General features: G+C 41.7%; 1 protein-coding gene across 1 annotated transcript; it reads left to right on the top strand.

The window, feature by feature from the left end:
* The first annotated feature begins 1,205 nt into the window (after positions 1-1,205).
* On the top strand, positions 1,206-11,906 carry HAL (histidine ammonia-lyase). Its single transcript, XM_079304854.1, has 20 exons — positions 1,206-1,582; positions 2,014-2,074; positions 2,241-2,268; positions 2,567-2,641; positions 2,740-2,812; positions 2,897-2,963; positions 3,143-3,180; positions 3,265-3,390; positions 3,671-3,810; positions 5,276-5,323; positions 5,914-6,061; positions 6,146-6,241; positions 6,357-6,415; positions 7,185-7,265; positions 7,862-7,927; positions 8,021-8,186; positions 10,237-10,371; positions 10,929-11,037; positions 11,129-11,198; positions 11,595-11,906. Exons 1-20 carry the CDS (start codon positions 1,336-1,338, stop codon positions 11,742-11,744), a joined length of 1,983 nt encoding a protein of 660 aa, XP_079160980.1. The 5' UTR covers positions 1,206-1,335; the 3' UTR covers positions 11,745-11,906.
* The last annotated feature ends 584 nt before the right edge of the window (positions 11,907-12,490 follow it).

Raw genomic sequence — 12,490 nt, 5'->3', positions numbered from 1 at the left:
GTTCAACCATCTCCAGGAGAGCAGGGCTACCCAGGGAGACAAATGCCATCACCCCAAATGTCCCCCTGCTTCCTTCTTCCCCCAGCTCTATATGTGAGCATGAGCTCTGGTCAGAAGAGGGAATATCTGATGTTAACAGGCTCTGGTTTAAGTTATGAGATTGCAATGAAAAGTGTTCTTTGTTTATAAATGCCTTATGTCACTAGTTTTGGGGTAATTTGCATTTTTGTTGTAAAAGCCCATGTATCATATACAGTGCTTTGGCAGAGTTCTTGCTACCAGATAATCCTGGTTTATTGCTGTCAGAGTGAGAAAAAAGAAAATTGTGTCAGGTATGGCTTTCTCTGGAATGGTGCTAGGTAGCTCTGCTGGGACAGGGTCTGTGACCAATGGGTCCCAAGTTAACATTCTCTAGGTAATCCATTTGTTTAGTTACACTAGTGTGGGAAGCATGGACTAAGTGTTATTACTGTTTTGCCTTTAAAACTAGAGGTATTTTCAGATTCTGTGTGTACATGGTTATTGCTAAACTGTTTTTTGGCACCATCTCAACAGCTACCTCCATATCTTTCCCTCTTTGCATCTTCTGCCTGCAAAGGAAGCAGCACCAGGCATAACAGTGTGCATCTGTGGCCTAGTATTTGTTGATACCTATTCTAGTAATATCTTCTAGAGCATAAGGGAAAAGGTTGTAGCAATTAATTAATCTTTTTCTTACCTACAATAAAAAATTACGTTTTCAACTTGAGCATGGGACTGATTAAAGCAGGCTTGCTGCCTCCACTGTATGCTTTTATTCTGCTCTAGATAGAGCTATAAGAGTGTAATACAATCTTCTTTCAGTCCTAGCTGCCATGAGCAACCCATATTCCCAAGGTGTCTCTCTTGCAACCCTGTCCCTTGGTTTTTGCAAGTGTGATTCACTGTCAGGCAATAGCTGTTAGTTCTTATAAACCCTTACATCTTTAGAACAGTTGCTCTGCATCTTAGTCAAGTTTATCTATACCTGGTACATAAAATTCAGGTCCTGGTTGTTTATTTCTGTTTTCCTGATGTGATCTTTGGAATAAAATTCCTGTGGCAATAGCTGGGGGTTGTGCCTTTTCTGTGAAAAGGGTGTGTTCCCTGGGTTTGGTTTGATTGGACAAAGTCAACCAAACGCGTTGATCTCGTTTATTTACAAAGGTGAGGATTTTGAGGGTGGGTTTTTGCCTCTATCCTATTGCAACACTGGGCTCTAGATAGGCACAGCTCTTCAGGCCATTGCATGGTAAATGTGAGGCTGCTGCACGCTGCAGCCCTTCTTGGTCAAGGAAGAATTTTTGGAGAGCGAGCATGCCGAGGTACACAGTGCACGTCCGAGGAGAATGGCTGGCAGTGCCGTGCCTGAGCTCCACCAACACCATCCAGTGGCTGGGAAAGGAGGCTGTGAGACGGTACATGAAAAACAAACCTGACAACGGGGGATTTGCCTCAGTGGAAGAAGTCAAGTTTTACATTCGAAGGTGCAAGGGACTTGGCTTGCTGGATCTTGATGATACCGTGGGGGATGCTCTAGAGGACAATGAATTTGTTGAAGTTGGTAAGCAAAGCCTTAAGCATTGCATTGTAGAGTGACAGTGTTCTCATCTGAGTCAGCAAATTGTGGCTTTATCTGGATTCATCTAAAATTCCATCTGAGAGATTGTCTACAGTTTCCATGGACAAATGCAATAATTTAATAATATTTAATTTTTAGGAACAGAAGTACGTAAGAATTAGAAGGTACAGGATTCTATGTACATCTTCTGTATCTGCTGTCATATATACTATAAGCTATTCTGCCTTAGCCTTTGGAATACCTTAACTAAATCCCTACTTCCTTGTTATTTTCCCAGAAGCATGCAGGTATTTTCAGGGATGATAACTGGAAATTAGAATTCTTATTGCTGTGAATTGTTACTAATAACAAATTAACTTATGTGAAGAATGCAATTTAATACTGTATATGTTTATTCTGCATATTTCTTCTAGTTATAGAAGGAGATATAATGTCTCCAGATTTCATACCATCTCAGCCAGAAGGAGTTCATTTGTATCCTTTTTGAGTGCTTTGTGAAGTTCTTACAATTACAGATTTATAATTTTCTAGATGGCCTGTATTTTTAGATCCTTCATTGTTAAAATACATTGCCAGCTGTAATTGAGTGGTCACTGCCTGTGAAATCCTGTCTGCCCTTTTTCCTTTACAAAACTTTCAGATACAGCAAATACCGAGAACCAGAACAGGTAGGAATCACCAATGATTTTAAAACCCAGTAATAAATCCTGCTACTCCCCTGAAAATGCTGAGAGTTCAGCCAGTGCAGCATTCACAAAAGCAGGGGCTATTAGATTGGCTGGGTCTAGGAAACTAAACTACAATGTGCTCATTATGTTTTTGTTAGCCGGGTTCCTGTCTTATGAATAAGCCTGAAGAAACTTCCTGTCATTGCTGAGTTTTAACTGTATTTTTTTATTTATACTGATTATTAAGCAACTTTGTATGTATCCATATCCCAAATTAAAATGTGGTTCTTTGGTGTAGTATATTTCTTTAGATGGCAACAGCTTAACAACGGAGGACTTGGTCAATTTAGGAAAGGGACTCTACAAGATAAAGGTAAAAATTCTGAACAAATGCAACTAAAAATTGCATGTTTATTTTTCTACAGCTAAATAATGACAAATGAGCTAATATTTAAACTACTTATGTTTTAGCTCTCTCCCGAAGCTGAAGCTAAAGTCAAAAAATCACGAGAAGTGATTGAAAGAATCGTAAAGGAACAGACAGGTAAATATTTTTGCTTTTAACTATTAGATGTTTAGAAGACTTCATCAGGTTCCCTCCCTAACCAGCAGTGTACATTTCTTGCAGTTGTTTATGGAATCACCACGGGTTTTGGAAAGTTTGCCAGGACTGTCATCCCAAACAGTAATCTGAGGTATGTTGTGTGTGCAGCCTTCTCCATTCTTTCTTTTCAGGAAAGGAAGCAGAGGAAGCTTTTCAACCCTATGCTTGGGGTTAAATAAGAGAGCTGCTTCAGGAATTCCTTCTGTTTTGTGAAAAATAAAACCTGATGAGACTTTTTTTGAGGCTTAACATATTTTTTTTTTCCCATAGGGAGCTTCAAGTGAACTTGGTTCGTTCACATTCTGCAGGTAATGAGAGATTGCTTTGTGTTTCCCTTTTCTGCTCTTGTTGGTAGCAGGTGAGTAATCCAGAGGGTTCTGTTACTGTTTCAGGTGTGGGGAAACCTTTGACTCCAGAGAGAACTCGCATGCTGTTGGCACTGAGAATCAATGTCCTAGCCAAAGGATACAGTGGAATATCCCTAGAAACCCTCGAGCAAGTTATTGAAGTGTTTAATGGTAAAAAGATGTCTAAAGAAAATGTTGCTTTCCCTTTTTTTTTCCTTTTAACTGTTTTTTTAAATGGTGTAGCTCAGTGGGCCAAGATGTAGATGTTGGTCTTTCAACTTGGTAGTTGTGAGAGATCAGGACTAGAGCTGTAATGAGAGTAGTCCTGTTGGTGCCATTGTTCATGATTGTAGGCTGTTACTGTGACCACACTTATGAGCTGGATTCTTTGTTTTCCAAGGTGTGTACCAAGGGAAGGCTGTAAAATGAGTGCTTTTTGTTTTCTTTCTAGCATCCTGCCTTCCTTATATCCCAGAGAAAGGGACAGTTGGAGCCAGTGGAGACTTGGCCCCTCTCTCTCATCTTGCTCTGGGATTAATTGGAGAGGGAAAGATGTGGTCCCCGAAGAGTGGCTGGGCTGATGCTAAATATGTAAGATTTGTGCAGCTGATAGTTGTGGGTTTTTTTCTGCTTGCTGACTCATTTTTCAAATTGCATGTAGCTTTGAGAGAAAGAGAGAATTTATTTTGCTCAGATTAATAACATGTAAAAGTCTTTAGATTTTCTCTACCAGTTTGAATTAAGACTAGGTTGCCTTTAGCTACTCATTTTCTAATTTGAGGAAGGTGGATCCATGGAGAATATGGGAACTGACCCACATGTCACTGGAGCAGACATAAATAAGCAGCATGTTATTGAACCCTAAAAAAATGTCATGCCATAGTACTGCTATACAAGATACCACAGTGACATCATTTATGAACTGGAGAAACAGATAGGATACTGACTATGAAAGAATTATTACTGTATCTTCAGCTCCATGAGCATCAATGTTTTTCTAAAAAATCCAAGATCACCTCTCAAATGCTGAGAGTACCTGGAGATGTTCTAGAAGCAAGATCTTAGCAGTAAAATTTCTACTGATTTTATAGTGGCTTTAGTAGTATTTTAGTAAAGTAAATACTTAGGTTTGGATATTTCACTTTTGGTAAATTAACTGGGGTTACAAGGTGCCTTTATGTCATTCTCCTTCACAAGATGGAAATGTTACAATGGAATTAGATTTTAATCCATTGTTATTCTGCCACTAACACATCAGCAGATTGATGTTGCATTAACTTTCTCAAAGTCTGGCCTCTCCAAAGTCTTTCATGGTGGTTTGTTCTGCTACACCTGTAACTCCTATCCATTGAATACCAGACTCATTCATAGATTGATCAGTGTACATCACTATCAAACTGGAGAAGGATTGAGGACTACACAGGGAGAGGAGTAAGGAGGAAGCAGACTAGTGTGTCCTGGACCTTCAAGACCAGAAGTTATAGCTGTACAATTCTGACATGCATTACCTTTTCTCTTGGACAGGGTGAGAGGATTAAATGACAAATAGGTTGTGTTCTTTCTCCATTTCCCACAGAGCAATTGCTCTAAAGCATAGACATTTACAGAATAAACTGGATAGGACTCCTCCTGTCACTAGAGATTTTCTATAGAAAGGATTAGGAATAATTTACGCCAAGCCAAAATGTATGAGGCAGTGAATAGGCAGAACTGACTTCCCAAGGAGTTTCCAGCCTTCTTTCTTATTGCCTACTTTAATTATGTAGAACACAGTGGATGTCAATGGGCTCTCATAGTGACATATATCTTGCTTCAGTGCTCCTGCTACTTTCTTGTATTGGCACTAGGAAGTGAGGTACTTGTTTGGAAGCCCTTTATTTAGTCTAGCAGAAAAAAATATATGTTTGTGATATAAAGCTCTTTTTCTCCCATCAGTTCAGAAATTTGTTAATATTTCTGTTCATGGAAACATTTAAGTTGTAGTGACTTTGTTTTGTGACTTCAGTGACTGAAAAGTATTTTTCATTAACTGCCTTGGCATTTAACTCCTTCACAGGTCCTGGAAGCCCATGGACTGAAACCAATTACCTTGAAACCAAAAGAGGTAATAAAGTATAATGATGCCTGCTTGATGAAAATAAGCATAGTCAATCACTATTTGCTTTATGTATACAATAAGAGCATTACATGAATTAATAATAATTTTAAATTAAGCTTCAGAAGGATAATGATGAAGTGTTGTCAGGAGTGGGATTCACCACTCCTAGTGTCACCCTACTTGACTTGAGATTTTAGACCCAAGCTTGGTGTTCAGATTGGCTCTGTGGTCAGTGGAGACAGACAGCACAGACTTCTTCAGAAAACACTTTATACCATCCTGAAACAGCTGTCTAAGAGGTGCCTGCAAGGTACCTATCTACCCTTTGGCCATAACAGGAGGCCAGATGACTGACTTGAAGCAAGTATCTGACTTGCTTGGAATTACTGGTGCTCCAAGGGTGTCTGCAGTGATGGGGTCATGAGCATTGACACTTTATGTAGCAAAGATGATCAGATTTCAGGATGGTGCAAAAAGCTAGGCAAAGATCTTTAACTCCTTCATGTGAGAAGGAGAATTATCACAGATACGGGGAGTTGTCACAGTGTGTGGAACAGCTGCAATGAACTTGCTGAACATCTGCTCTCCCTTTGAAGGGCCTGGCCCTCATCAACGGGACACAAATGATCACCTCGCTGGGATGTGAGGCGGTTGAGAGAGCCGGGGCTATAGCGAGGCAAGCTGACATCATTGCTGCCCTTACACTCGAAGTGCTGAAGGGCACAACAAGGGCCTTTGACACTGGTGGGTACCAGAACCTCTCTGCCTGTTTGCTTAACAGCTCCTGACAAGAGAGGCACAGCCTGACAGTCTAACTTGTCTTACTAGATATCCATGCAGTGCGCCCGCACCGAGGGCAGGCTGAAGTGGCCTTTCGATTCAGGTCCCTTCTGGATTCTGACCATCATCCATCAGAAATAGCAGGTGAACAATCTTAACCTTCACCCTCTCAGTTTACCAAGACAGGCTGCGTCCTTCAACAGGACACAATGCTTTTGTGTAAGCAATATTTGGGTTTTGCCCACCTTGTGTCTTCTAGAGAGCCATAGATTCTGTGACCGAGTTCAGGATGCGTACACGATGCGCTGCTGCCCTCAGGTAAACACTGACTTTTGAATTCTTCCATAACAATGGATACATTATGGTGAAATATCCACCTCAGAAATACAGTCAGTTATGTGCTGTCTGACACTGTTGGAGGAAGTGGCTTTATTTTGCTTCTTCTTGGCTTCACTGTAGTGTTAATGGAGACGTGTTATTTGTTGATCACATGCATGCACGTATCAAGCAGCATCTAACAAAGCTGTGTCTAGGTCTGGAAGAAGCCAGGGGAAGCAGAGGAAAAGTTCTGGTTTCCATGCTTGCAGATTTTCTTCTGCATTGGTGTTAATAACATGAACTGGATGTTTCCAAAAGCCAACACAGAGTGGGATCTCAGACACATTGGAAGAGCTCAATCCTATGTGTTTTAGCAGGAGCAAAGCCATTAAATCAGTGGAATTAATAGAAGTTAATTAACTAAAAAGAGGTTTTGTTTTCTGTGAGTCTTTGTAAGGCTACTTCTTCCCTCAGAACCCTTCTGCCACTGAATAAACATCTTCTGTTTAGGTAAACCAACACAAATAATTAAAGAATGTAATATTCAGATTACTCTTTTGGCAAAACTGCCATAATAATAGTAAATACCATCTTTCAAGTGTCTAGGATTGACAGTGATGCTCCTGATGTTAAAAGCAAATCCAAGACCATCTTCCATGTCTGAAAGTCGAGTGGGTGGTGGGAAAGAGGGTCCCTGCACCTCAGTCAGCACCCTGAAGGTGAACTAAGTGCAGATATTAAGCTCAGGCACTAATGTCTTTTGTTCTAGGTCCATGGAATTGTAAATGATACAATTGCCTTTGTGAAGGACATAATAACGACGGAAATCAACAGTGCCACAGACAACCCTGTATCTTTTCAATTACTTTATAACCATATAAAATTCTGCTTGGCCTTTTTTATTCTTCTCTTCTGTATAATTACTTGCACAGGAGGCAAAAAAAGTCATAACTGGATTTGGTCAATTACTGCCATTGTTTGCAAAAGCAACCTCTCTTCCTTTCCCTATGACTACATTGAAGGATTTCTGTCAGCACTGTAATGCAAGGCTGCATTTCTGTCAGCTCTGTAATGATGCTGTACATAGCATCATATAATTGCTGATAAGCCTTATTTCTTATTGTAACTGTTGTGGAGAGATTCTATCAAGGAACTGAAAATCTGTGCTAGGATCTGAACACATGGGGTTTTTGCACCCTCAATCAAAGATCTCCCTTTATGTAGATTATTTGAAAAAAATACATGTCAAAATTGTACCTACAGATTTGAAGAACTGGGATTGTGTCTTCATTTCCTGAAGAGTGGAAGTGTGGATGAAATATAATGTGCTTGCAAATAAAAGCCTATTGGCACAAACACTCCTTCAGTTAAGGTATTCCAATTAGTGGCAGATATCACTCATGTAAACTGTATTTCACTCATGTAGGCCTTAACTTCTCCTTAAAGATGGTGTTTGCTGAGAGAGAAGAGACCATTTCAGGAGGAAATTTTCATGGTGAATATCCTGCAAAGGTAATTCAGCATTTGAAGAAAGGAAAAAAAAATCTGGTTTGGATTTTTCCTTGTTTGCTTTGACATCTGGTTTAATGAGATCTTCTTTTGTAGGCTCTGGACTACTTAGCAATCGGTGTGCATGAACTGGCTGCAATTAGTGAAAGAAGAATTGAGAGGCTCTGCAACCCCTCACTCAGTGAACTGCCTGCATTTTTAGTCACTGAAGGAGGTCTGAACTCAGGCTTCATGATTGCACACTGCACAGCAGCTGCCCTGGGTGAGTGCTTGACAATACCATAGACACAACAAGCTAGAAAGACTGATTTTTTTCAAGACAGACATAATCTAATAGTAGACACAAAGGTGTCTGGCTCCTGTTTTCTGTCTCTTTTCCATATGTTCTGTGCTGTCTTGTAAAGTGTGAGCACATTTGGGTGTATCTGCAATTATTTCAGTTCAGGTTTCCTTATTCTGCACTGACACTTGGGCATGTTCAGTGCTCTGAGCATGCAAACTCTCAGTGGACTTTGGTGGGCAGGCTTGTCTCAAAGGTGGCCTGATGCCCTCAGTACTGGGTGTCTCTGTGTGACAGCCTGGTCAGCACATCAGTGTCAGACCCCACAGTCCTCAGAAGAACAGAGTTCTCAGGGCTGGCTTTTGGGGGAGCACACTGAAATTAAATATCAGTTCAGTGTTTCCTCTGGGACATGGCTAAGGCAACAAGAAGCCTGCTGGCTGCTAGGATACTACAGTTCATAGGTTCAGGGAAGCATGAGCCAATATAAAGATAAACATGCTATGACAAGAAAGTAAATTTTTAAAGTTACAAACACAGGAACAGAGGATATCAGATAAATGTGTAGATAAACATTCTGCAGAAAAAACAAGTGAATTAACTGAATCAGTGTGCTAAAGGAATCCTGTCTAAAGGCTGGTTTGGGAAGTGGGTCTGGAAGAAGAGCTGAAATGCTCATCCCCGTGTTTAAGGGCTGGAAGCTTTACCTTTTAGCTGCAGAGAGTTTTGGATGGCCCCAGGCCTCAGATAGTGGCATGGCTTCAGTTTTCACTGGACACTTCTGCAATCTGGAGTGACAGTTTCTGGGCTGTTTGTAATTTCTGCTGTGGGAAATGAAAATTAGAGCCTTGCCTCTGCTGACACTAGAAGTCCATGGGTCAAAATCATCTCATCCTGATCAAAACAGCCAGGATTTTATCTGAATTGGAGTTTGAGTTCCTTTTATTTTTGTTAACTTTTTTTTCATTCACCAATATTTTTCAAATCACTCTTCCAGTTTCTGGGTTGTTTGTGTACCAGCTAATGTTTTTCACTCCCAGGGTTAATAGATAAATCTGAAAAAATGTGCAGATATTTTGCAACACTGCTGGATGTGTCTGCCCCCACTCCAGCAGCTCTATGCCTGCCAGACCAAGCTGTTTGCAGTGGTCACACACAGCCTCTCTGGGACCTGCTGTCACCTGCCTGAATGTGCCAGCTGGGCTCTGGTCCTAGACTAATCACTGGACCTGTCACTCCAGCCTATTTGCAATTGGTGTCACCACCTCTCTGTTGCTCCTGTTGCTTTTCTGAAGCCGCTAATTTGGCGAGGGCATTACACAGCATCCTGCTGAGCTTCAGAAAGAAAAGGCCAGTGCAGCCAGAGTGCTCTGAATGCAGACTTCATTTTTTCTCTTTTAAAGAGCAATTCTCAGCCTCAAATTGTCACTGAATGGTGCCTAAGGCCTCTCCTGCAGCCATATACCTGTTGCTTTTGGATGCAGATGTTGCACCTGGGTTTCCAAGCTGGTATGTGTCACCCCCAGGGACATGGGCAGCCTTGTAGTGAGGTGAGGGAGGTAGAGTGTTTGTATTGCATTTCCCCCATCTTTCTAGAGGAAGTTCTGAAAGTGTTTCAGCTGCCACGAGCAGACCAGATGCTGATCTCTTGCTGTATTCTTGAAAGCAGAGGAGAGGTGATATTTGTGACCAAAGCCAGAGCGAGCCAATGCTCTTTACAGAGAGCTGCCCTAGAACAAAAGGCAGGATCAGGACTGTGTTTCAGTTATGCTGTCTGCTCTTCTTCCGTTGTTCTATATTTGGGTAATGTTTGCATCTAAAGACTGCTGTTGGTTACTGTTTCCAGAGGCAATGGTAGTTTTCAAGGTAGCTGTTACAAATTACTCAGTCCAGGTAAAATACTGACGCATCCTCAAAAGAGGAGCAATAGTTGGACCCAAGGTGGTGGAGAGGCTCTTATCTCCATGTTGTCCTTATCTTCTGCTGTCTCTTGCCTATTCTGTCCTTCATTCATTGTGCTGGGTTTTTGCAGTGTCTGAGAACAAAGCCTTGTGCCACCCCTCTTCCGTGGATTCTCTCTCAACCAGTGCTGCTACGGAGGATCACGTGTCCATGGGAGGATGGGCTGCAAGAAAAGCTTTGAGAGTTATTGAACATGTGGAACAAGGTAAAATTAAAATTCTGATTTCCAGACAGACCTTGAATCATGAAAATGAGGAGTTAATACCAATTATGATCAGGATATATATGTAGGCAGATACAATGCAAACTTCTCCAGAAAGACCAAAGCACTTTCATTTTACTGGTGTTTTCATGGAGGCCCTGGCAAGTTTCAGAGGGAGAACTTTTCATTTTCAGCTCAGGCTCCTCTTTTCTCAGTGCTAAAGAGGTTTTCTGATTCATGATGAACATTAATTTGAGTATTCAATTTACCCTGGAAGAGATTCCTAGGAATTTAAGACTCTGGTGACCAGGAGTTCCTGGTACACTTGAAAGGTCTGTACAACAGCACCCAAAATCTGCTTGCTGAACTGCTGGGTACTGCCCCCAGCATCATCCATGAAATGATCCTGCCTCTGGGCTGGCTCTCTGGGGGATGTGGATTTTCACATTGCCTGAACTGTATCATATTAGAGAAAACAAAGGCTAGGGATAGCTTTACAGAGGAAACCTCCCCTTAAGCTGTTCCTGCCAAACATCCCTTTGGCTGTTCTGGTTTCCTAGTTCTGGCTATTGAGCTGCTTGCTGCCTGCCAGGGCATTGAGTTCCTACGCCCTCTGAGAACAACAACCCCATTGGAGAAGGTCTACGACCTTGTGCGCTCCGTGGTGAGGTAAGATCAGATAAACACTCTCCCCAGAGCTGCCTGCCTGGAAGCAGCTGCTGGCAGTGGGGGTTAATGTTTGCCCAATTTCTCGTTCCAGGCCCTGGATAAAGGATCGCTTCATGGCCCCAGACATTGAAGCAGCTCACAGGCTGCTGGTGGAGCAGAAGGTGAGTGCTGGCTTTCAGCTTGTGCACAGCATTGTCTAGAACTCTTTTTCTTTGTCCGTGCCAGCTGCTGCTTTTGCTGCCCAATGCTCTTCATGCTCAGGTGGTTTTGTAGCAAGTGGCAGTGGCTCTCTCCCAACTATTGCACACAGAGCATTAGCCTGGTAACAAGACAAGGCAAAGTATTTTTGCCTTAAGTCCTTTCCCATCCCTTGTCAACTCCCTCCACGTGCTCTTCCCTAAACCTTGCTCTGTCTGCCTCTCTGGTTCTGCTCCTCCCACACAACATATCTCACCCAATAGCTTTTCTTTGGGATTTCCTGAACTCATTGAGCATTGATGTTTTACCTGATATTTTCTTTGCCTCTGACTCTGCTGTTTCTCATTCTTGTTTCGCAGGTGTGGGAAGTGGCTGAACCTTACATTGAAAAGTACAGGAGGGAACACATCCCTGAATCAAGACCCATTTCACCTACAGCTTTCTCCCTGGGATCACTGAGAATGAGTGCAGATTTTACTCATGACCATGGGCATCAGAATGAACTTTAAGAATTGTGATCCTTTGGAAGAGAGCAGATCCTTTCCAGAACCTCACCTGAGCATTTTACTCAAACCATTCTACTCAAACTCAATGTGGTTTCTCCAGATGACCTAGAGGACCTGACAGTCTAGCTCAGAAGCACAAATAGATAGTAAAGTCTCACTGCTTTTCTCATGTGTAAAAGACAACTTTGTCATCATAGGGTGATTCTGACTGAATTTCATGAACTTCTGAATACAAATCATCCAGACTCCTGCTGAAGCCAGTAGTTGTTTTGTCAGCTTTTGGTTTGTTTTCCTTTCATCTGTGTCAATGATACCAAACAGCCTAAGTTTTATATTTTTCCCTTTCTTCTTCCCTTTGGGTAACTGCTGTGATCCCCTTCATTTTGGCACAAGCAAAATTATCTTCAGTCTTAATTTGTCTCTCTTTTGCAGCTCACATGTACAGGCTCTTGTATAACAGCAGCATTTTTAGAGCAGGTGCTTCACAAATCAGAAAAGCTGTGTGCATAGCAATGTGCTATGGAGATCATTGCTCCAGAACAAATATATTATGTTTTGGTAATGGACTACATTTAATGCAGCATTCCAAGAGCTATGGGTTCACACTTGCAAATCAACTGAGGCTTCACATATGGCTGTAGCAATCTATGTTCCTGTCACGTGTGTGATGATGAAAATGTAAAGGAAAAGCTTAATTTGGAAGTAAGTAGATGACACAGGGGCCAGAAAAGGGGGAAGAAGAGATGTAG

This window comes from Erithacus rubecula, assembly GCF_903797595.1.
Source record: "Erithacus rubecula genome assembly, chromosome: 4".
Taxonomy (NCBI): domain Eukaryota; kingdom Metazoa; phylum Chordata; class Aves; order Passeriformes; family Muscicapidae; genus Erithacus; species Erithacus rubecula.
This window is presented reverse-complemented; position numbering and strand designations above follow the sequence as displayed.